Source organism: Vidua macroura, chromosome 14, assembly GCF_024509145.1.
Source record: "Vidua macroura isolate BioBank_ID:100142 chromosome 14, ASM2450914v1, whole genome shotgun sequence".
Taxonomy (NCBI): domain Eukaryota; kingdom Metazoa; phylum Chordata; class Aves; order Passeriformes; family Viduidae; genus Vidua; species Vidua macroura.
In genome coordinates this window covers 10,103,555-10,127,088 of record NC_071584.1, presented here as the reverse complement: position 1 = coordinate 10,127,088, position 23,534 = coordinate 10,103,555, and the positions used below count along the sequence as shown (strand labels likewise).

The following is a 23,534-nucleotide window of genomic DNA, read 5'->3' as shown; positions in this document are numbered from 1 at the left end:
AGCTCAGGTGCTCACACAGGGTAGAGCAGGCAGTGGGGATGCACAGGTGGGTGCACAGCCAGGCAGGGCAGTCCTTGCATTACACCTCATCCTTTCAGTGCCATAAAGAATTTGAGCCTTCCACACCACAGAGACAGCAGGACACTACCCAGTACTGGGTTAGACACATTCCTGAGTGGCACCAATCTGCTGCCCACAGGCCAGCAGGAGGAAGCTGGTTTGGGGCATCCTGAAGTTACTGCCTGTGTGTGCACTGTGTGGTCTAAAATCCTCAATGTCCAGGCAAAGCTGGTTCAGCAAGTCTAGGCATTTCCTATGAAATAAATCATGGTCCATAGTTGTTTTAATGGTGCTGTGATCAGAGTGCAAGCCTGTAAATATGCTGGGATACCAGAATTCAGAGTGTTAAAGAGTGCAGCATGCCAGAAGTAATTGTTTTCCTTCTGCAGCCTGTTGTATTCAGATGTTGAGGAAATGATTTAATATTTCTGAACATGTTGTGATTTCATCATTTGGTTCAGCAAGGGAAGTTTGAGAAGTTATGGAAATGAAGATAAACTTTACATATGCTCTTATTTGCCATGCTGAGTTTTTATAATAGCAGTGCTATACAGCACATGCCAGCCCTGGCCACATTCATGTCTCCACATCTAGGCAAAAGTTGCAGCAGTAACAGGGGGCTGAAAAAAGCTTAACCTACATATGATTTGCAATGGGAAGAAGTAGTCTCAGGAGGTGAGAAGAGAAAGGACTGATGAGGAGGATGCTTCTTCATGCAGGGAAAAAGAGATGCAGACACTGATCTCCTGTCTGGTGACCAGTAAGAGGACCGAAGAACAACAGGAAGCTGTGTCAGGGTAGGTTTAAGTTGGATAGCAGGAAAACCTTCTGTACCCAGAGGGTGGCTGGGCACTGTAACAGGCTCCCTAGGGAAGTGGTCACAGCACCAAGGCTGACAGAATTCAGGAAATCTTCGGACAATGCTCTCAGGCACACGGTGACTCTTGGGGATGGTGCTGTGCAGGGCCAGGAGCCAGACTCGATGATCCTTGTGGGTCCCCTGCAGCGCAGGGTGTTCTGTGCTTCTGTTCTGTGCTCAGGACCCAGGCACAGCCCCAGGTTTGTGCCCTGCTGCTCATTCCCAGCTCCACTGGAGCACTCTGCTCCACGGGCTGCTGTGAAGAAGGCAGAGCCTTGAGGAAAACAGCGCAGGCCTGCAGAATTTCACAGGCAGCACTGCCTTCCCAGAGTGAGCGAGGAACGCAGTTATCTCCTGAGCATGGGAAGTTTACACAAGCAGTGTTTGCATGCTCGAGCTGACTTTAACCAGCTGACTTTGTGAAACACACCTAAAACATAAAGGAAAGCGGAGCTCACAGGGTGCTATATCCTCAAACCCTTCATCCTGAAACCCTCTTTCCTTGGATGACACATGGGGTCCAACATCAACAGAAGTACTGACAACTCAGAGAGAATTCTTAAACAAAAAAAAGAAAACCTGGCAAAAGGAGCATTGTTTATATGTTTCTTAACATTTATGTATTTTAAAATAAAAAATGACAGCTAGTGAATGCTGTATATTATGAGCCATGTGAGTGATGACCACTTTTACACAAACTAAGGAGAACAAAAAAATAAGTCTAAAAATATTTTAAAACTAGCTCTGCCTCCTGTCAAGTATAAAGCAGAGACTATTTTAAAACAGCCTTTAAAGAAGTAAATCCAGATCCGGAGATGTAACACTGCCTAGAGAATAATTAAAGGTTAAGCATCACAATTTAGTTGATGAGAAGACAGGTGAAAACTACAGAAGTGCAATCAAAACATAATTATAAATTCCATAACGTAGCTGGTTTTCTAATAGTGTACTTTGAAATGAACAAATAGGTGCAAAAACAGCTATTGAGCACTTTCAGCCACCTTCAGTGTTGCTGAGGTTCAACTCAACCCGCTTTAAAGGAAACATGGGCCACCTAAATATACCCCCTTTAAAAAACATCAGTACTTGCATATATGCAATGTAGAGACTTCATCCAGCACATTCCACCGTCTGTTTTGGTTTGTGCCTTGCCTACACACTTGGTATGCTCTTAAATACAATAATAATATTTACTAAATAGGTCTGACAAATAACTCTTCGTTTATAATCTGGTTTGTTTTCTGTAAATATCCACCAAGGGAATCTGGCCAGTGATGACTGGCTTTGGCTGAGCATCTGAATCACACAGCAGTGCTTCCAGTTGGAGGCTGCAGAGACCTGATTGCTCAAACCGCATTTCTGGGACAAATACAGACCTTTCTAAAGTTCACTTTATTTCATCATAATTCGTTTGTTTTCTGGTTGCATTCCAACAGCTCTCCCCATGCACCAGACACTCTCTGCTCCTACAGGAGCCCTGGCAGCTCATTGTGGTACCTGGCTTTGCCACTGTGCCCATGCAGCCGTAAGAGCTGGGTGTTTGTGCTGCACAAAGCCTGCCCTGACCAGGTATGGCCAGGGTAAGACTTATGGGGGCAGCCTGCCTTCCCCCTAAAAGGGGCTTTTACCATGCTTGAAGTCACCAGCAGATATTTGCTGTTTGGCTGGAGAAAAATCAGTTGAGGGCAGCCTGTGTGCAACCCGCAAAACCCAGGCTAGACCCATGAAGGGAGAGTTCATCTTCTGATGTGGTTGGTAGAAATGCTCCTCTTAAGTCCAGAGGCAGATTTCCTTTATTCAGATAATTTTTTTCATATCATGTTTCCATTTTTGGAATCTCTGAATTTCTCAAAGCTTCCTGTCAAGAGGAGGACCTGGCCCCCTCAGAGCAAATGGGAGCTTTGCCATTTACATCAGTGGAGTTTAAATGTCACCACAAAGGCCGGGTGGTTCCCATGGGACTGATTTCAAGCCAATACGTAGATCCCAGAGGAGATCTCTGAGTCAGTATACCTTGGAGCTTGCAATTAAATCAGTGCCCCCCTCCTCATGCCTAAAACCTGAGCTCATCTGGATACTATATAGCTGCTCTTGTGAGATTGGACCTATTTCTATTTTCCTTTCTATCTTTGTCCGTATGTGCAGAAAGGTTGATTCTTATTTTCAACAAAAGTGACCTGTTCTCCACGGCAAGTCCTCCCACACATGTGCACCTCCTCCCTGTTTTTCTGCCTGCCTCCCGCACACTTCCTTTCTCCAGGCAATTTCAGGAGTGAAATGAAGTGCAAAGGTCAAAGTCTTTGCGACGTGTAGCCGTGAAGTCAATAAGGATGTAAAAAAGAACAGCCCAGATTTGGCCCGAAGGGGATGTGGAGGATACGGCTCTTTACTCCATGTGCACCCAGATCAGCTGAGCAGGACACTGAGCGTGGGGGCGTTTCCTGAACCTCATTGTTATGATCAGGCAAAAGTGCTACAGCCTAAACATTTGCAGTTTTTATTCTGCTCCTGCTGGCTACTCTGCTTTTCTTCATTAGGTCTGACAGTGTGTTGTTGAACACTTAAAAAAAAAAAAAAAGTAGTGTTGTAGTCCCCTACTAAAAGAGTCACTTTGCCCAATTTCCTGTTTATGCTGGAGCTGCAGCATCATGTGAGCACAGACAGTTGTAGATAGGCTGGCGACTGTTGCTGACCTCACACCACATGTTCAGTTAACAAGGTGAAACAGCAAAATTTGCTCTGTTTGTGTAAAGAATACTGAGAAAACTGCCAGTTCCAAGTAAAACAGAGGGAGAGGGACTCCCGATAGCCTGAGGCAGGGTGCAATCTCCAGGCAGTTTTTTCTAGTCTTTAACTGGTTTGCACATCTGTATTCACATTGTGCTTGCAAGTGACAAGAAAGGGGATTAGCCCCTACTCCCTTCCTTAGCGAAGCAGGTTTGGAGTCCTTCCATAAAAGCTATTAGTTTAGCAAATTTGCTCAAAATTTGTCCAAACTTCAGTCCCTTTGGTATATACATTTTCCTATACTTGTTTCCAAAAATGACTGAAGACTCCTGTGACTTAGCTAGATTCAGTTATTCAGCAGATGTTTATATCCGGTATTTGTATTTCAGAACTCTTGTTTCTTAAACAACCTGGGAGCAACCTATTTTTCATTAAGATCTCAAAGATCCATGCAGAGTCTTCCAAAAATCCTTTAAGACTGTGTAAGACTTTTGGATTAAAGCCATTCTAACAAATCAAAATTTACCTCTATTCAAGATTTCATCTTATTACTGAAGTTACTATTAAATTTTTTTTTTTTTGTGAAGTCAGGGGGATCTTAGGAGTTTCTAGACAATTTTACACAAGTACTTTTTATGTAAAAGTAGGAATTCCTATCAGGCAATTTAAAGCTTCAGCAGCATTTTTTCTACTTACAGAAAACAAAGTTAATGGTTAAATTCAAGAAGACCTGTCAGTGTATTTTCTCCTTTCTCTCTGTTTTCAAATCGTGTCTGTAAAAAGATCCTGCATCCAATCCTGCATCCTGAGAAATCCAAATTTTGGTTTTTAACTGACAAGAGGAGTGGCACCAAGCCAGACCAGCAGTTCTCTGTCCACCAACCTCTGCCACCTTATGCAGCTAATAAAGGGTTTCAGATGCAAAAGTGTCACTGCAGATTGGCTGAGGCTGAACACGCAGATGGGACTGCATCCCTGTGGGTGTGTGGAGGAGCAGTCCAAGTATCAGGAACACAGCATAACTTCAGAGGCAGGTGTAGCCTGTGACAGGTGAACAAATCACAACATATGGGGGCTGTAACCATGATATACCAGTTGTCAAGTGCTTTAGGATTCAAAGGTGAAAAAAAGCACTCCAGAAACTTAAACTGCATTCGGGATGATAACAATGTCATTTTAAATGCTACGTACAAACATGCTGTGAGGGAATATGGAACTAAAACTCTTGGCTAGCGGGTGAGTTTGTAAACATCCTCAAGTAAAGAGTCCTGCCTGTAAGTCTTTACTGTCGGGGAGCTTAAATGCTTGCAATATTGTAGCAGCAGTCAGAAGGTGTCGTTTGAGTGGCAGCTTACAGGAATTAGTGTTTCACAGTGCCTGCACTTGAGAAGGAAAATTGTCCTGGAGGAGTGGATGGCTCTGGGTGGGAGAAGGTCCTTGAATGGCAATAATCACTGCAGTTCTGTCTTCTGCTGCTGGGAACTCTGCTCTGAGCTGTGATCTGTTTTACATCCCCACTAAAAGTGAAAAAAGGAAGACAAAATGAGACAGAGGGTATGAGGATGCTCATAGGGTGCTCTTGATGTAAGTCAAATCCAACTCTGGTGCCCAGTACTTTGGTACCCCCTGCCTGGTGTCACAGACTGCAGCATGCAGGGATACAGGTGGGACAGGCTCCACCTGTCTGCCTAGGCAAGGTCAGCTGGCCAAAATCAGCTTCCCTCCCAGGGCTTTTGCTCACCCATTGCAGTTATCCTCTTGATGAGAGCTGGCGGTCCACTAGAAGAGCTGGCAGCCCAGATGGAAGGTGGCCATCCTGGGGCCAAGGCTGTTCCCAGACCTGTGCAGATACCACACCACAGCTGGCTTTCTCTTCCTTAGCCTGATTTTACATCAGTTCCTCAGATCACTTTGGGCACAGCTTTAGTGATGCTGAGTCACAAAAATTCCAGTTGTTTCCTGAAAGCGAGTGAGATCGTCTTTACCATCTTGTTAGTCTCAATGAACCACAGCCAAGTGCAGCTGGGGAGTTACTTCATTTTTTATTAATACCGACTGTGTCTCTTCCTGGCACCCCACAGGTGCTGTCAGGTTTGTCGGCTGGCCCTGGTCCCTCGGTGCTCCTGACAAACCCCCCTTGGCCACAAGCCTCTCCCTGGGAGGTGCAGCCCTCGGGACACAGCTGGGCTTCAGCACTAATTTCATGTTGATTGATCCTTATACTTTCTGTACATGAGCTTAGAGAGGCCTGCACATATTTGCAGGGCAGCTGTTCACAGGTAAAGCTCCAAGCTTTCAACACCACCACCGTCAAAACAGGAGGAAGAATAGAGGTGTGATGCCCTGGGCTGGCAGTGGGGAGGGCACTCACTGGTTCCATGCCTGTTGCAGGATGTCACTGTTAAAGAAATACACTGAAAATGGACTTGCCGTCCTGCCACCACTTCTCGAAGTTTTGCTGCTGTGTGTTTCACAGGGAAGGCATTATCAGCCTAGAGCCATCTCCGTAGCCTCGGGACGATGGTGAGGAGTGAGCTCTGTCAAGTGATGGGGTGACAGTGAAGTCCTGCCTGCCCTACAGACCTCAGGACAGGACCCTGTGAAGCCATTTGACATATTTCAGCCCCCTGGGTGTGGTGGAGCTGTGGTGGTTTTCCGCTGTGGCAGTGTTTGTTGTAGCTGGGATCAGTCAGTGAGCTTTCCCCCACAGGAAGATCTTGTGAGATAAGATACTCCATCAGCATCCTCGCCTGCAAACTCCAGGGTCCCATCTGGGCAGCATGACCACAGCACCCACATTTCTTTTCTGTGGGAGAAGAAATTGACACTCAGCTGCCAGGAGCCATGGGGAAAGCGAGGAGGGCACAGCACTGCTGCTGCCCTGCAGCCCACAGAGTCCTGCGAGCAATTCCTACCTGCTTGAGGAGCAAAGGGATGCTGTGCCACCTTGCCAGTGTCGTCAGGGGAAACCTCTCATCAAAATGACTGTGAGGAGCACGGTTCCTTAGTGCTCTTATTAAAGGACAGAGCACATGAGTGAAATTATATTTGTTCATCCATGTATCTGGCTCCTTTCTCCCTCCCCAAAATGAAGTGGTGTCATTATTGATTTTACCTTCAGAATTTGTTTTCTTATCTGCTGCAAGTATTTTAAGAACTTAAAATTCTCAAGTTTTTGGGTCTCTATGACTTTGACCCTCCATGCCCAAACAAACCCATTAGGGTAAAGAATCTTCATGTTTATTTAATAGCAGTGTCTCACTCAGATGCAGATGTTTGTTTATGTAAAGCACCATAAATATTGTGGATTAGAATGTAGAGCAGGCAGTGGGAATGTGTGTAGGTTAGCAGGCAACATAGAGCAGCCAATGGGAATGTGTATAGATTCGCAGGCAACATATGACTGTGGGATTTTTTTCTACTTTTTTTTAAATGTGTGTCATCTTCACAAACCACAGATTCCTTCATGTAAAGAAACAGAAACAAAGGACATGTCTCTGCTTCTACAGGATGTCCTCTGAGGTGCTTTATTACAAAGCTCTCATTGCACTTAAAGTGCAGGAAATTTTCTGACTGGTGTTTTTAGTCAATTAACGTAGCTGTATCACCTTGAAAGGAAGAAGGTATTTCCCCTTGCACTACATACCCATCACGTCTCCTCCTCCACCACCTTAGTGGTGACTTTCTTGAAACAGGGTTCATTCAGAGTCATTCTGAAACTACCAGTCAGAACGTGGCAGATGGAAATCCATTGTGAGGCTGTAGCCTGTCCTGAGCTCGTTGTGTGACAGCCCTTTGCACAGGGTGAGCCAGACCATTTGTGCCAGTCTGTGTGGAAAGTTGTTTTGTATGGAAACACTGGTTAGCTCAGAGCTTTTTCCCACCAGAGCTGAACCCCAGCCTTGAGAAAGCAGAGGTGCAGTGGGCATGAACAGGCAGGGAGAGGGAGAGCCAATGCCTTTCCAGCACAATCGAGAATGCCCCTCAACTTCCAGGCACCCAAGCAAAGGGAGAAAAATTACTGCAAAAAAATCTTTTTTATTCTCTAGATTAAATAGAATTGCATGCCTGTGGAGGCAAAGGAAGGGCCTAAGGGAAGCGTATCCCTCTCTGAAATTGAGTATTTATTGATTTTTCTTTCCCAGTCATAAACCATGAGTTTCAGCCTCTCACTACTGAAGACATTTGTGAGAGCTGAGTGGAAAACAAGGGAGACAAAACCCAAGAGAAGCATTAAACCAGTAAGTGATGGACAGTGAGCTCATCTGCTCCCGGAGTGCTCCACAGGGACAAACTGGAAGGGACAAGCAGGCAGCCTCATCAGGGAGAGATTAATTATGCAGAGCTGAGAGGTGCTGCAGACCAATAGCCACAACTGAAAGAGCAAAACCATAACTCCAGCTGGGGGACAGGCTGGGTGGTTTAAGAGATCTTTTTCATCTGATTTCTGTGAGTGAGTAAATCAAGTGTTACAACTGAGCACTGCAGGCTGCCAAGGTGTGAGCCCTTCTGCAAGGGTCTCACATTCTGATGAGCATGTGCTGCATGGAACTGGCCCTTTGCTCTGGAAAATGTGGCACAAAGAGCTCCCAACATCCCAACTTCCTCTTTGAACACGAGGATGTTTGCTGGGAGCTGGTCCTGACTCCTTGCCAGTGCACAGATTCCTCTTGCAGGGACCATGCTCTGCAGCCCCACTCTGCAGTCAGGGAACTTCTGTTAACATACATGGTCTTAGTGGGCTTAGAATCAGCTACTTACAAACCTGACTACATATGAATTTTAACTTCCTCTTTCGTGCTTTTTATAGGAAATGCTATGAAGTTCCGTTTAACTTCTTTTTTCCACAGGAATATGTTTAAAAACTGTTCTTTAAAAAAGACAAGCTGTGAAAATTTGTCTCAAGTGCTGGCACTCCCGTGGGACTATCATCCTGCAGCTCTGCTAGTTCTCTTGCCCCAAGGGTGGTGACTTAAGCTGTGGGCCCACAGTGAGTGGCAAGAGGAGCACTGTGCACTGAAGCTCCCAGCCCTCAACCAGCTGTGGGAAAGGAGCCATGGCAAACCCTTCTCTGGTGGGATTTGCTGCTTTCCCCTCTCCAAGGGATTTTGCAGGATGAGAGCAATTCCAAAAAGTGAAGCCTTTTGAAGTCATCCCTATCAGTGAGCTCTCAAACTCTCCTTTGAGTGTCAGAGGCCGTGCAGCAGGCCTGGAGACCAGGACATGAACTGTGCCACGTCCTTGCAGCCTGTCCTGGCTGCAAGGCCACCAGGCAGGCAAGGAACCAGCACACAGCCACCTTTCTTTCTGCTTCACCCTGCCATCCCCTTTGCTGCATTCTGTAAAATGAAGATTATCCTCATGGGGGAGTTGTAAGCATTAATATAGCTGGTCAAGAATTTCACGTTTGTTGGTTCATTGGTTGTTCTGTATTTTGTTGTTAAAACCAGAAGAAAATCAAAACCCACAGGGCAAATTACATTTCAGGCCAATTTACCTCACTGAGCTTGTATGTGCTCTAATAAATTATTTAGATCTCAAATATTGGATATGTTGTACAAACAAATGAGAGCATGGTCCTCGGGCAGAAGGTACGTGATGAAGGTCCTTGGCTAAACCTTTTCAGCTTTCATTCTGCCCTGTTCACTAGCCAGCTGTTTTTCGGCTCAGAATAAGTTTGCTCATGTGCCGAGGTAGATCATGTGCTCACATGTAAGAGCAGCCCTCTAAACCTCACACCACTCATTCAGCAGAAGCAGAAACGTCAGATTGTGGAAGGAGCAGTCTTTCTTGGAAACCCTACTGAAATGGAAACAGAGCTGTTCCTCTTTCTTTTAGATGTGGCTCTGGAATTCCCAAAGTCAAAAATTCAGGAGCAAGATGAAAACACTGATAGCTTGTGTTACACAGAGGAACGTGCTGGCAGCCAACCAATGCTGCTGCAAATTCTTTCTTTCTTTTGGCATCGAACTGTTTCACTTACAAAGGGCAGATAAAAATTGTTCTAGTTTGCTCTTGTCTGATGGTAGTTGTTTCTCTGATACAGCCTTCTCTCTAGTGCCCACAAGGCTTTGGAGGACGTATAAACTTGTAATCATCCTATCACTCCTTCATCAAGAAAAATAATAATTTCAGGAGGCTCCAAAATAAATGTAATAGTTGGGATGTAATAGCCTGGATGCATAGAACCTTTTCATAGTGTGATTGAGGAGCCTAAGCTGAATGCCAGGAATTAGTACCTATTGAAGTATATACTTCATCTCAGCCATGGGAGTGCAGTCTTTCCCCCTTAAATTGATCCACATTCTCATAAATTTGGCAACGTGTGCAGTTCTAGACTAAATATTGGCAGATATTACTGGCTCTGACCAGCTGAAATAAATCTCTCCTCACCACAACCCAGCCACTCTGGCCCTGCTGCCTCCTTGGGTGTCCCCACTGGCCTCAAGCCACTGCAGGGGCTCCCAGGGTTTCTCTTAGCCTGGTACCAACACCCTCAGCAGACACCGGGATGGTCACGTAACAGGGAAAGGAGGAGGCAGCCTTGTGACTGGTAAATGGTAAAAAAGAAACTACCGAGGATGTACAGCTGTGTAAAACCCACCCTGCTCTGCCCTGGGGCTGGGGCAGGCGCTGGAGGGAGGGACAAGTGCCTGTCCTGTGGACAGGGACTGTGAGGGACCAAGCAGCCTCTGCACCACGGTGTGTGAGCTGCTGAGGCCCTGAGAGATAAAACTGCTGCTGCTGACTCGTCTGGCCAGGGCTTGTCACTGCTGGGCTCCCAGCGACCCCAGTGTGCTGCATCCCCTTACCCTGGGGGAAGGAGGTGTACAGCAGATTGCGGGCAAATGCCAGGAAAATGAGGAGAGGATATTTGACTCAGAGATAAGAGCCTCCCGCTGCAAGGTGTGCCAGAACCAAAACCCCTGCTTTGCCTATGCCATGGAACAGGGTGAGTCCTGTTATTGGCAATGGCAAACCTGCTCCTGTCCAAAAACTCTGTGCATTGTCACTCAGCATTATCAGTAGGATAATTAAAAGGGTTTTGGAGCCAACATTTTGTGGGTAAAGGCACATATTGGCGAAAGTTTCAGAATGGAAATTAGGCTGGGGAGACAGTGATGGGACTGGATGTGTCAAGTGTGAGAGGATATGCAAAAGATGGTCCTTCAACCCCATCCACGCAGGCAACTGTGTCATGTCAGCAGATGATGCCACTTTTTCCTTAGAAAGTGGAGGACAGAAAAAGGAGCCCAGAGAGTTGAGGTGTGTGCAGATGCAGTTTGATGGTACAGTGAAGCTGATGTTAAGAGCAAGCACCCAGGGAAGAGGTGGTCCCATCTCCTCCCACCCTTCTATGCCTTCCCTCGTGCTGGGTGTCTGTGTCCAGCCACGGCTGGTGACTCTTTGGTGTCAGGCATAGAACATCCCTGGCACAAGGCAGCAGGTGAGCTCACCAGCTGGTTCCAGCAGACTCCCTGTTGTCCCATGCCACTGCCACTCTGCCATGGCACCTGATTTCAAGAGGGCTTGAGTGCTTAAATGTCTATGAAGATCTGAGTGTGCAAATGTTGATTCACCTGTGCTGCTGGCTCAGGCTGCCATCCCTCTGTGCCTCTCCCTGCCTTGTGCTCCAGGCTCAGCAGTGGTTGGCAGCACAGACAGCTTTTTGCAGATATTTATCTGCAGCTCCATGAGGCTGGGAGCACGTTAATGTTTGGGACACTCCACGGTGGCAGCCAAGGGCTGTTGACTTGTCTGAGCTTATGATATCACCAAAGGGCAGTTCCTCTGCCTCACTCCACCCCTCCTTTCCTGCATGTTTCTGTAGTCCCTGTGTAACCCCCACAAGAAAAATCTACTTGTTTTTCAGCTGACCGGGCCGGCCTGGCTGCCTGGGCCCCACCGCCAGCCTGGGGAAGGTGCTGAGGGAGAGAGGGAGCGGGGCCCACCCTGCCCGAGGGCCGTGCAGATTCGGGCAGCTGTCTGCCATTGCTTCCCCTCAGCCCTGTTCTCACGGCTGCTCAGCTATGATAGCCGGTGTTTGCTCCCAAAGACCCAGCCCTGCTCTCCTCTCCCATCACGAGCCTCTGACCGGGCACCTGTCCATGTCCAGCCTTGCAGCGCCAGCCCGATGACCCAGCCGATCAGACTGTGTATCCACAGGTTAGCAGGCAGCTTCTCAGGGACAGACCCAAGCCAGCCGAGCCACGGCCCCTCACACACACCACAGCCAGCCGTGCCTCCTAATGGAGGCACCACGGGCTTTTCCCCAAAGCACAGCAGCAGCTTTCTCTATTCTCTCACCAGCTGCCTGGGCTGTGCTAAACACAGCCTACACACTCCTTTAGAATCATGAAAACCAAAATGCTTGGAAATGAAGCCAGGTACTGGGCTGTCCTGCCTCAGGGTGTTGTAGCAACCAGGAGCAGGTAGCCCTGAGCTTCCACTTTTCCCCAGCTGCCAGCTAGGGTGGCAGGCAGAGAGCTGCTCCCCCATCCCCTCCCTCCTCAGCTTGCTTAGATGCAGGGGATTTCTATCCAGTTTCCATCAGCAGGAGCCAGGTGTATTTAAGCCACAAGGCTGGCAGCTTTAGGAGGGGAAAATATGGGGTGGTTTTGTGGTGAAGCTGGTGGTGGGGGATTTTCACCTTACTGCCTTAGCAGCCTTCTTCTCTGGGAGGCAAAGGAGCAGCTCTTGTCTCACACCTTCTGAAACATTTCTCTTTGGTTGTCTAGAGGTGAGGATGCATTAGGAGATGTGACCTTTCTGTCCTGTCTGTCTGTGGGGAGTGCATTGTGCAGAACTTGGATTGCAGGTGACAGAGATTTGGGCTCTTTTTGGTACTATACATGAGGTACCTGCTGGCCCATGTTGCAGTGTTGTATCTGGCTGGTCTAGAAAGTCCCTTCTCCATTAAACATTTTTCTTCTCTTTCTGTTTCATGTTTCTCCTTTTCCCTGTCTTCCACAAAATTATGCTTGTCTAAGATATGTCAGTTATCTGTTATCTCTAGCTACTTCCAGCAGAGAACAAATCACTTTCAAACTTTAATAGGTCAGTGGGGGCAAGACTTAATTTTCTTTGTGTAATACACTTTGCACCTCATCTCTTCTTCCTGTTTATTCCTGATGTGATGCCCCAGTCTGTAAGCTCCTCCCGTACACAGGCTTGCTAAGCCTTGCAAGAGCTTTTTCCATGATATTTCATTCTCTGTATTTGAAGAAGCATTTGTTTTCAAAAGAGATTGAAGTACTGCCAGGCTGAACAGACTTACTACTTCGATAAATTTTTGGGTGAATATTGACAGCCTGTGAAAAGCTGGCTGCACTGCAAAAAAAAACCAAAAAAATTATTTGGAGCACAAAAAGAAAAGCATTTTTCTGACATAACAATTGTTAATATTCTTTTGTTGCTCATTTTTACTATCACCATGCCTATGGGAACTCAGCATCAGCAAAATCTGTAGTACCTAGATTATCTTAAACTGTGCCAGTAAGGACTCTTACATCTTACTGAAAGCAGCCTGAACTCAGTTATTTTGTCTTAAAATGGAATGGTTGCCTGTCTTTAAACTGACAGATCCACTCTTTGCAAATAAGTGTGATTTTTAACTCAGACACAAGCTACCACCCAGATTTACATCATTGCAACAAAGTCCTTTTGCCAAGCGTTCTCGGGTAAGATTCAGGTAGGGAGGTTGTGGCAGTGGTTGTTCAGACGTTCCTTTCCATGAGCTTTTAACGCCAGTGAAGGCAGGTGAAGCAGCCACTGTCTGTGCAGTTGTTGGAGGTCCCTGGGCAGTGTATGAGCCCCTGCACCTTTCCCAGGTTTCCATCAGAGCTGAGGCAGCTGCAGCCTTAGCTTTGGCTGCTCCCTGGCCTGGCTGGTTTGGGCATGACATATCCCACAGTTTTTATGGAGTTTGGCAAGGGCAAATGATGTCTTATTTTGGCTTTTTTCTGTGGGACAGAGATTAGGATGGATTTCTTCTGGCCCAGAGTAGGTGTTGGTGATAGCTATAATCAACACAGAGGTGCTTATACTGTTGATGAACAAAAGCAGCTGCTGGGAAAAAAAAAAGGGGGGGGGGGAAGTATATTATTTTGTGCCTAGAAACAGGCATGCAACTTTATAGAGTGATGCTGCCAGGACTTCATTTAAGCCTGTATGGGACCCATACCTTCAGTCACAAGGGTCAGAAAACATCAGTGCTTGCCGGGTTTGCTTCAGGTTGACAGTGCCTGTGTAAACAATTGTCCTTTTGTAAGATGCTGAAGTTTTAGCACTAAAACTAAACTCAGGGGTTTGTTCTGGGCTTTCAAAAGTAATTGGCAGCTCAGAAACAGCTTTGTAATAGCACTGAAAACCATAGGAGGGAAGCTGCACAGGGTGTCTGGAGCTCTGGGCTTTGCTGGGCAAAAGGCACTTGTTTCCAAGTATGTGCAGTTCTTGGTATTTTCGTTTTACAAAAAAAAATAGTTTTCTCTTCTACGGATGAGGTGGTGGTGTATTGGATCATTTTGATTGCATCATGTTGGCAGGGTGAGGGGAAGGGAGAATGTTCATCTTGACCTCCCAGGGACAACCCTCTGCCTGCTTTCCAATCTCCAATGCAAGCTGATAGCAAGTGCATCAAATAAAAACCACCATTTGGCCAGCTTATCAAAACAACTATAAAACCTGAAAGAAAATAAGCATGGAGCACAAGTCCTGTGAGGAGCAGCTAAAGGAACTCGGGTTGTTCAGCATGGTAAAGAGAGGCCTGAGGGAGGACCTTATTACTTTATAACTACCTGGAAGAAGGTTGTGCCCAGGTGAGCTCAGGCTCTTCTCCCAGGTAATGAGCAACAAGACAAGACAAAGCAGCCTCAGATTGGTTATGGGGAGGTTTAGTTTGGACATTAGGAAAAATTTCCTCACTGAAAAGGTGGTTAAGCATTAGAACAGGCTGCCCAGGGAATTGGTAGAGTCACCTGAAATTCCTGAAAACACATGTAGATGTGATGTTTAGGGACATGGTTTAGTGATGAGCTTGGCAGTTCTGGGTCGATGACTGGATTCAGTGAGCTGAGGGGTCTTTTCAAGCCCTGCTGATGCTGTGTGTGGGCTGGTTGCTGCAGTGGGTGTTTGGCACTAAGGGTGTTTGTGTCCCTTGCAGGCCTGGCGGAAGCGCTGGTTCGTGCTGCGCAGGGGCCGCATGAGCGGGAACCCCGATGTGCTGGAATACTACAGGAACAACCACTCCAAAAAGCCCATCCGCATCATAGACCTCAATGAGTGCGAAGTGCTGAAGCACTCGGGGCCCAACTTCATCAAGAAGGAATTTCAGAACAACTTTGTCTTCATCGTGAGAACCACCTACCGCACCTTCTACCTGGTAGCCAAGACTGAGGAGGAGATGCAGATCTGGGTGCGCAATATCAGCCAGATCTGTAACTTTGGACATCTGGAAGATGGCACAGGTAGGATCACGCTCATCTTGGAGGCTGGGAGAATGCCATGGGGTGACAGGAGGCATGGACTGGGCTGGGCAAGTGTAAGAGGACTGTGGTTCCTATAGCTCCATACAGACTGAGATGCTGCTAAACCCTGATCTGAAAGTTCTCAGGGACCTCACTGCTGCTGGGTGGCAATACTCACTGACTGCTTGGTCACACTTTGATGAAGCAATTCCTGCTGGAGCAAACAGCAGGTCCTTAATAAGAAAATGTGCTGTTTATGTGAAAAGCTGACTGTTATCTTGTGGGGCCATTTATTTCATTACATGTCCTGTATTTATTTAGTTAGGCTTAATGTAAGACACCTGTTCCAGGAAAGCATCCTGCACAACTCCCATTTTCTCAGGCTTTGCTGAATGTGGAATGTGCACGGACTTGGGTATATATGCATGTACATAAATCAATGACAGAAGTACTAAGCTGTCTCAGTCTTTTAATAAGAGAAAACAAAGAAAAGGCAGAGGATAGGAGTGTTAGAAGTGTATGTATAGACTTAAGAGATGGTCCTGCCAGTGAGGCATCAAGGCAACTCTTTTGCTGGGCTACACCTGTACATACTCAACAGAGTGAATTTCTTGAAAAACTGCCAAGAATTAACCACTCCAAGATGGATGTAGCCAGTAATTAAAGTGGGGACCTGTACCATCATTAACTTACCTTTTAAATGAGACAATCAGGCTCAGATAACAGCAATCTGTCTTTCCCTTGACAATTCCAAGGGGCAGATACAGCAGCAATTTGAGAGTTTCAGAGGAAGTGAATCAGAACTAAGCCTTCCATGCGATAAAAGGCAGTGCAGGAGTAGAGGAGGGGGCCATGAAGAGACACAAGCCCTAGGGCAGTAATGTGTTTGGGGGTATCGTGTGGCCAGGCAGTTTATCCTCCCGTGGTCTTTGTGCTGCTGCACTCAGAGTGCTGCTGGTGTCTGCAAGTGCTGCATGGCCACACCATTACCAAGCAACTTGATAAGAAAGAAAAGGCTATGGGAAAGGTTTTATTTTAATCTATCATGGTTCCTGACATTGCTTAGCTGCCTTTTGAGTAGTGTCTTCTGAGGAAAATGGGAGTGGCAAGAACACTGCAGTGGTCCTGTTACAAATGTGATGTTCTTTTCCCATTCGCTTCAGAAACCACCATGAAAACTTGCTGACAGATTATGTGTCAGTACAAGCTGCCCATGAATACAAATATCAAAGTAGGTCTGGTAGGGATTGGAGTCTGCTGCTCTTTGGAGGTTGGATGGAATTAGGGATGTTCAGTAACCACCTTCCTACTGTTCTGCCTTTGTTCATGCTGAGTTGTTGTCTTTGGATTGTTATTTCTGGTGCAGGTTTATTTGAGATCTAGTTTTACCAGTTACTCTGAAATTAAGGTAAACCCTTCTATGGAAAAGAGAAAAATAATTTTTGTCTCTCAAATGTGTAGGCAGCTTTCTCCTGGCACTGTGTGAGGATGTTAATGGGGGATGTGATCTGAGGCAGAGGAGCTAAGATAGTGGCTTAAGACAGTCCCAGACAGATGCATTTATACTGGGAAATGCCTTCTCTGTTTTGCTGGTGCACTGCACTATTGCTTGTAAGACTTGCACATGGACAACACTGAGAGTATTACACATTGGTGTTTCTCTCTGAGCAAAGATGGTCAGCATGGGCACCGATGGATGAGAAATGACAACTCTTGCAGCAGCAGTTGGGAAAGCTGACACTCCAGCTTTCCAAGGCAGATGTTACCCCCCAAGAAGTTCAACACTGCTGAGCATTTGCCTTGGTTCAGTACAAAGTCTGGCACATGAACTTGCAGCCCTCATCAAGGATGGTGTGAGCTAAGCCTCCAGACATGCACTTCTCTGTCTCTAATGCCAAATAGCTTCTAAGAGCTTCTATTTATCCTGCAGCTCCTGCCAGTGAGCTCAGGTCTGGGGTGTATCCAGGTCAGGCTGCCAAGCACATCCAGATCCTCTGATTTAAATCTGCACAGCTCCACAAGTTGCACATCACATTTCAAACAGTTGCTAATTGCTTCAGCTTTTCAGGATCTCCTAAATTCTCCAAAAGCCCGTAGGTTTAAACAAATTACCCTTTAAAATTAACATTAGAAGAGAAAAGCCCTATTAAGTGCCACATGCTTTTTTAACTTGAATGCTACTGCTTTAAAAAAATACTAGTCCCTGCTATGAGTCATATCACTCTTAATCTGTGCATTGCTGAAAATTTGCTGTGACTGAAGCCAAAATACAATCTGCTGCTTTCTCTGCTTAATGCCCAAAGTGTAGCCACAGGTTTATGCAGTGACTCAGCTGTAAGTGCTGTCCTGTTGTTCCCAGTTAGTCCCTTCCAGCAGCAAAGAAGGATGGACAGCCAGGTCCCCACGCCAGTGGTGTTGGCAGCCAGATGCGGAGCAAAGTTACAAAAGCCGTGGCTCCTGTGAGCACAGCTCTGTAGTCAACAAGAGAGGGGACAGCTGAGAGGCAGAGATGACACGGCAGCTCCAGGCAGATGTCAGGAAGCACCTGGGAGGGCGGCTGTCAGGAAGGACTTGCCAGCAGCACTCACACACTGCTGCCACCAGAAAGTGCTGCTGGCTGTGATGGAAATGACAGGGGAGTTGGCACCTTTGGGGAGTCAGCTGGAGGAGAGAGGAAGAGGCCTTGCTCCTGGTTTTCCTGCCCTATCTGAGCAAAATCCTGCTTCTGTCTTTGGAGAAACCTCCCAATAGAGCCATCATTCCCCAGCCCCACAGGATCCATGGCCATGCAGGGGATTGAGAGGATGCTTGGCCCAAGTGTCTGGGGCAGGGGAGGGGATGCAATGAAGTGGCTGTGGGACACCAGGGGCACAGTTTATCCCATGTGCAAGCTGAAACCATGACTAATTGACACAATCCAATGTAACAGCTTTTCACTGGAGAAACTAGTGGGAAGGTTGTTTAACCAGTTTCATTAGGCCTTACTGTTATTATTTCTACCTCCTTGGTATGTCAGTGCAGCCTTGGGGGTGGTTGATGTGAGAAGAACACCCCTATTCCACCATGCCCCTGCACCATAGCAATTCTTGGGGAGGGGCTGGGGTCTGTAGCAGAAGGGGAAAGCCCTCTGTTTCTCCAAGCAATGGCCCTTCATTGATGGGAGAGGTCACTGTGGAAGATGCTGTGCAACCTCTGTGGTGGCTTTCTCCATAATTGCAGGGCAGAAATGTTTGGTGTTAGTACCCACCATAGCAGTTATTTTGGCATCTGGCGCCTCTTGCTGTCTCTCTGGCAAAGGAGATGGCAGGCACCAAACCTATTCTCTGCCTTCTCACTGTTGAAAGTAGCCATGCATAATTTATTCTGCCCAGCTGCTGTCATGGTAGTTTTAATGCACACAGTTTGGTTACCAGCAGAGCTGGCAGGGACAGGAACAGTCTGTGAGGAGCTGGCTGCAGGTCCCTGAGCCCCTGAAGGTCAGAAAAGGGCAGGTCTGTGCTGTCCCCACCCCTCCCTCCTGCTCATAACCGTTGCCATGTGGTCTGCAGCTCACAGCCTTTCCTGATGGGATAATCCATGGCTAAACCCTGTGAGTACCAGATGGAGTTCAGGCCTGTTCGTTCTGTGTTAATAACTCAGAATGTCATTAATTTCTTTCTTATGCATTGTGGCAGTTTTAGTTGTTGGTTTGTTGGAGGTTTTTAAATGTAGTCAGATGGTGAACATGCTTTTCTGAGATCCCATGGGAGTTAGCCCAGTGTATGTTTGATCATTGTCAGCTTGCAAGACAGCTCTGAGTCCTGGATTTAAAAGCAGAGTTACTGTCTGCGCCAGCATGATGAACAAAAGTTATTTTTCAGATGGGAAGGCTGCAGCCCTCAGCTCTGCTTTGCAAATGTGAAACCCTGTAAAAGCCATTCCTTCCAGATGATCACTGATGAAACCCTGCTGCTATAAGCACCTGCTCAAAATTAAAGCAAATCCTTTGCTTACACTTGAATTTAAGCATGTTCTTATATGCTTTGCTGACCTGAGGCCCACCACTGCCCAGATCTCTGAAGCGAACTGGAGGAAGCAGCAGGGAGTCAACAGTGGTAGATGGGAAGGAAAGAGGCAGCTCCCTCCCAAGTTGAAAGGGATGAGATGTAGGATAGTGCAGGGAGGGAAGATCAGCTGTTTCATTCTTCTTTTGCTATCAGAAAGATGAGGGTTGAAGCCTGCTGTGGCTGGTGTGGGATCCTGGATCACTGGAATCATAGACTATCCTCAGTTGGAAGGGACCTGTAAGGATCACCAAGCCAAACTCCTGGCCCTGTACAGGATGGCCCCAAGAGTTACACTATGTGTCTGAGAGGGTTTCATTTGTGTTTAATCATGTTTCTGTCTAACCACTGAAGCCTTGGCAGTCCTCTCCATCCCTCCTGGTCTGCTTGCATGTATACCCAGCACCTCCCAGGGTTGAGAAGTGGCTACAGCTACCTGGTACAGTGCCAAGGTTTGTGGCTCTGTTCAAGTTTGGACTAGATTGTACCTGCTGGAGGGTCTCAGGACCTCAGCACACAGTGCAGGATGTGGGGTGGAGGACTCATGCAGCTGGTCAGGGGCTGGTTCCCAGAATTTCCATCAAGGTCTGGATATCAGCATTAGAGAAATCTGCCATCTTGCTGCACATTGAAGGCCTGTTAATTCTCAGTATGGTTTTATCAGCAGTTGCTGGTTTCTTGTGTTTGTTTCTTCTGTGGGGTTTTTCATTGTGGAGAAGAGTTTGGCAGCTTTGACTCAGGCAGTGTCTGAGCCAGAGAGATGGGCATCCACTGCAAAGCCCTGCAGGTGTCAGGGACCCAGTGAGCACTGCCCCATCCCTGCACAGCTCTGGTGAAGGAACTGCCATGCAGCATCCTGGAACTTGTTTAGAAAAATCATATTCCCTAACTGAGGACTTGTGCTCTTGGTGCCACTGTTTGAGCTTGCTGCCAGGAGCAGATGCTTTTGGGGAGCTGCTCTGTAAAGACACCCTTCCCATTCCACAGCTGCCCCTTGTGGAAGGTCTGGATTGCACTTGATTTTTTGAGTTGGAATGTCCCAAAAGCGTTGTTAAGCTTGACTCTGTGTGGCTCAGCCATCACTCCTTCTTCCCTTCTGCCCAGCTCTCTAGCAGGGACAGAGGTTGGGAGAGGAACAGAACCAGACTTCTCTGTTGCCAGGCAGTGCTCAGGCCAGATGGGTCTGAGTGTCTCAGCCACAGGCTGCCACTGAAGGGTGGCTTTGGTGGTGTGAGCAGGCAGCCAGCTCTGGGCCAGCCCCACTCCCTGCAGCCCAGACCACCATGTGCTGGGGACATTGGAGTGTTATGCCCAGAGAAAGTGTCAGTGAGCTCAGGCTCCCTGTGCCTTGTGACCTCCAGAAAAGTAGTGTCACTTTTCTCAGCAGAGCCAAGAAGCCTCCAGCTGGGCAGTTACAGCCACAGCACTACTCTTGCGGTTTGGTGTCCAGCTAAGAGAGGCATAAAAAGCTTGTAGACAAGTTCAGAGCTTGTCTGGCTATTCCATGAGCCGGAAAGCTCAGTTTTGTCTACTAAAATCTAAAAAGTGGCAAGAAATCAATCCCTTTCCTTATCGCCATTAATTTGAAGTGTTGGAGATGAATAATTAATTATTTGCATTAGATACTAAAAAAATACTTGATAAAACAGGCTGCTGTGCTTCAGCTCTTTCTTCAGCAGAATCTGTTCTTCATTGCTGGCTGCAGGAGGGAGAGGGGGACCCCAGAGCAAGGGGTCTGCACTTCCTACAGCCTGAAGGACTTTGACAGCCCGGGCAGGGGTAGCAAAATCAGGCTCCCCTTTACCCAGAACCAGTGTTTGCCTTGACTCACTGCTGCTCTGGTGCACATCCCTGGTGCAAAAGCAGGGGGGTGACAGCCAGGACAGTCAGCGGGCCAGGGCGAGTCAGAGCTGTCCCTCAGCCGGGCCATCCGTTGCCATTGCAGGTTCTGTGGAGAGCCTGTCTCACACGACCTCGTCCCCACAGCCCTCGCCGGCCGCCTCCACCCACGCCTCCCGCATCGCCGACCCCTCCTTCTCAGTCGAGCACGCTGCTGCTGATGCTGCCGCCGAGGAGACGCCCAGCGAGTCTGGGTCAGTCTTCCTCCCTGACTACCTCTTCCTGTCCAACTGCGAGTCGGGCAAGCTCAGCCACAACAGGTGAGTCTGGGCTCTGCCAGATGTGTCAGACCGGAGCCCCCCTCTGTCTGTTTGGGCATGAAACTGGGGCACACAGCCCCAGGAAGCCCTGCCACTCAGGGCTGGCTCCCAAACACAACAGGGGACCATCAGCCTAATCCAATTTACAGGGTGCTTTTCATAGCACAGATTAGTGGTTAAGCATCATATGTTGGTCCTGTCCCTTTCCAAGGTGGGTGGCTGAGGATCTGACACACAACCTCCCTCCAGACACCTGCTCTTGCCCAAGGTGCTCCATAAAGTGCCCCAGCCTCCAGTCCAGCTCAGAGGGAAGGGGCAGATCTTGTCCCAAACTGTGTGGTTAGCTTTTCTGTTTGCTGTGTTCTTCCAGCCAGGAGAAGAGGAAAGTTCAGGTCCTGACCTCTGTCTCCTTGCAGGTGTGACAGCTGGTCAAATTCAGACAGATCTCTGGAGCAAACATCATCAGACGATGTTTTTGTTGACTCCTTGCAATCCCAGCCCTCCTCATACCTTGTACAGCCAACCAGCGCTGGCGCTGTGCACCAGGTCGGAGCCCCAGTGGCAAATCCCAGCATGGTGTCCAGGAGCACAGACATTAGTGGGCCATCCAGTGACTTTTCCTCCTCTTCCCCACTGCTGGGGACACCACTGACACCGACATTCCAGATTGACAAGAGCCAGAAGGGGCTGCCCTACGGGGTAACACAGCTGGACGTGCTGTCCAACACGCCCCCGCCGCGGCCGCCCAAGCCAACGCACTTCTCAGACAGGAGGGGAGAGGAGCTGGGCAGCGGGGCCCTGCAGAATGGGCACGCGGGGATCTGCCGGCCTCAGGTCGCTCTGGTGCCCAGAAGGATCTCCTTGTCCAGCCTGGACAACATGAGGAACTGGAAAGGTGAGTGCACTTCCAAGAGCCAGCAAAGCAGCACCAATGTGAGGTGTGGAGCTGGCCACATTCAGAGAGCAGTTTTGACTTCCTGTTGTACCTCTCTGTCCTCCCCTCTGTGAAATCTTACAACACCCAATGTAACACCAAGTGCTACTTTCAAATTAGCAAGCAGGATTCAGTCCCTTAGGTTTGCTCCCGCTGTGTAGAAGCCTCTCAGTATGTGTACAGATGGGCAGCAATTTGGCTCTGATCCCTTCAGGGTGCCTCATGCCTTGCTATTTTTCCCCTTCCTCCTCAGAAGAGAAAGCAGTAGAAAAACCAAAATGAGAAGTCAGCCATTGAATTAGGCAATGCCAAACTCTGTTTATACAGGTCAAAGTGTCGGCTTGCATGTGGGAAATGCCTCTGGAGCTGTGCTGCTTTGCTACACTCAGTCTGTTCTGCGAGAGCTGCGTGTCTTTTCACAGCTTAAAGACCAGGAAGTAAGGGAGACACTGGGGATGGGATGTAATCCTGGTTGAACCAGGGACTCTGCATGTCCTTGAACAAATCCCACTCTGTCCTTGCACTTCTGTCAGGGCAGTCTGAAAACCTGCTGCTACAGATCAAGGCAAGGCTGCAAAGCAAACTCTACTCTAAGCTGAGCTGGTTTTCCACTTGCTCCTGAAACACTATCATCACAAACAAGAGCAGTCAAAACCCAGAACATCATGGTGTCAAAAACAGCCTACGGAGTATGAGAGAACTTCATTACATGGAGCCACAGAACAGAGGGAGGCAGCTGGAATACCTGGCTGGAAATCATTAAGTATATTGTAGTCATGTGAAAACCTTCATTTTTGATGAGGAAAATAGAGCAGGTTTTTAAGGGCAAGCATCCTTTAGACTCCTGCAGTTTGAATGACCAGACAATGTGTGGGGCTGTTAGATCTTGCTCTTAAAGTTCAGAAGCTAAAGCAAGGAGATCTCTGCTCAGTCTGTTTGTCAGTGTACAGACAATTCTTGGAAGGTTTCTGGAGAAACACCCATCAATGGAATTGGTGTTCTTAATTATCAGCTACATTTGGTTGCTCCCTGAGAGGTGCTACTCTTCTTCTGCACGTGTGCTGCTCCAACGCAGCTGGTTCATGATCTTCCAACCCAATTTACACCAAAATGTCTCTAAGAGGATTAAGTGGCCAAATGTCATGTTGTGCTGCTGTGCTGCAGGGTTGTCTCTGCCTGATGGGGGCAGCAATGAATTAGTAAGTACTGCCACTTTTTCTTACCCTAAGTGTAGCTGAAACTATTTGAAGGGTTAAACTCTGAATTAAAATGTTTAACAAGAAAGAT

The 23,534-nt window shown here is 47.6% G+C and overlaps 1 protein-coding gene across 2 annotated transcripts in view; it reads left to right on the top strand.

Annotated features, from left to right (window-relative positions):
• The window catches only part of GAB3 (GRB2 associated binding protein 3), a 65,657-nt gene that overhangs the window by 29,842 nt on the left and 12,281 nt on the right, over positions 1 to 23,534 (top strand). For both annotated transcript variants that reach the window (XM_053990369.1, XM_053990368.1), the window contains exons 2-4: positions 14,808 to 15,111; positions 21,100 to 21,313; positions 21,730 to 22,208. In XM_053990369.1, coding sequence (XP_053846344.1) covers positions 14,808 to 15,111; positions 21,100 to 21,313; positions 21,730 to 22,208 — 997 coding nt within the window. The remainder of the gene's footprint in view (positions 1 to 14,807; positions 15,112 to 21,099; positions 21,314 to 21,729; positions 22,209 to 23,534) is intronic.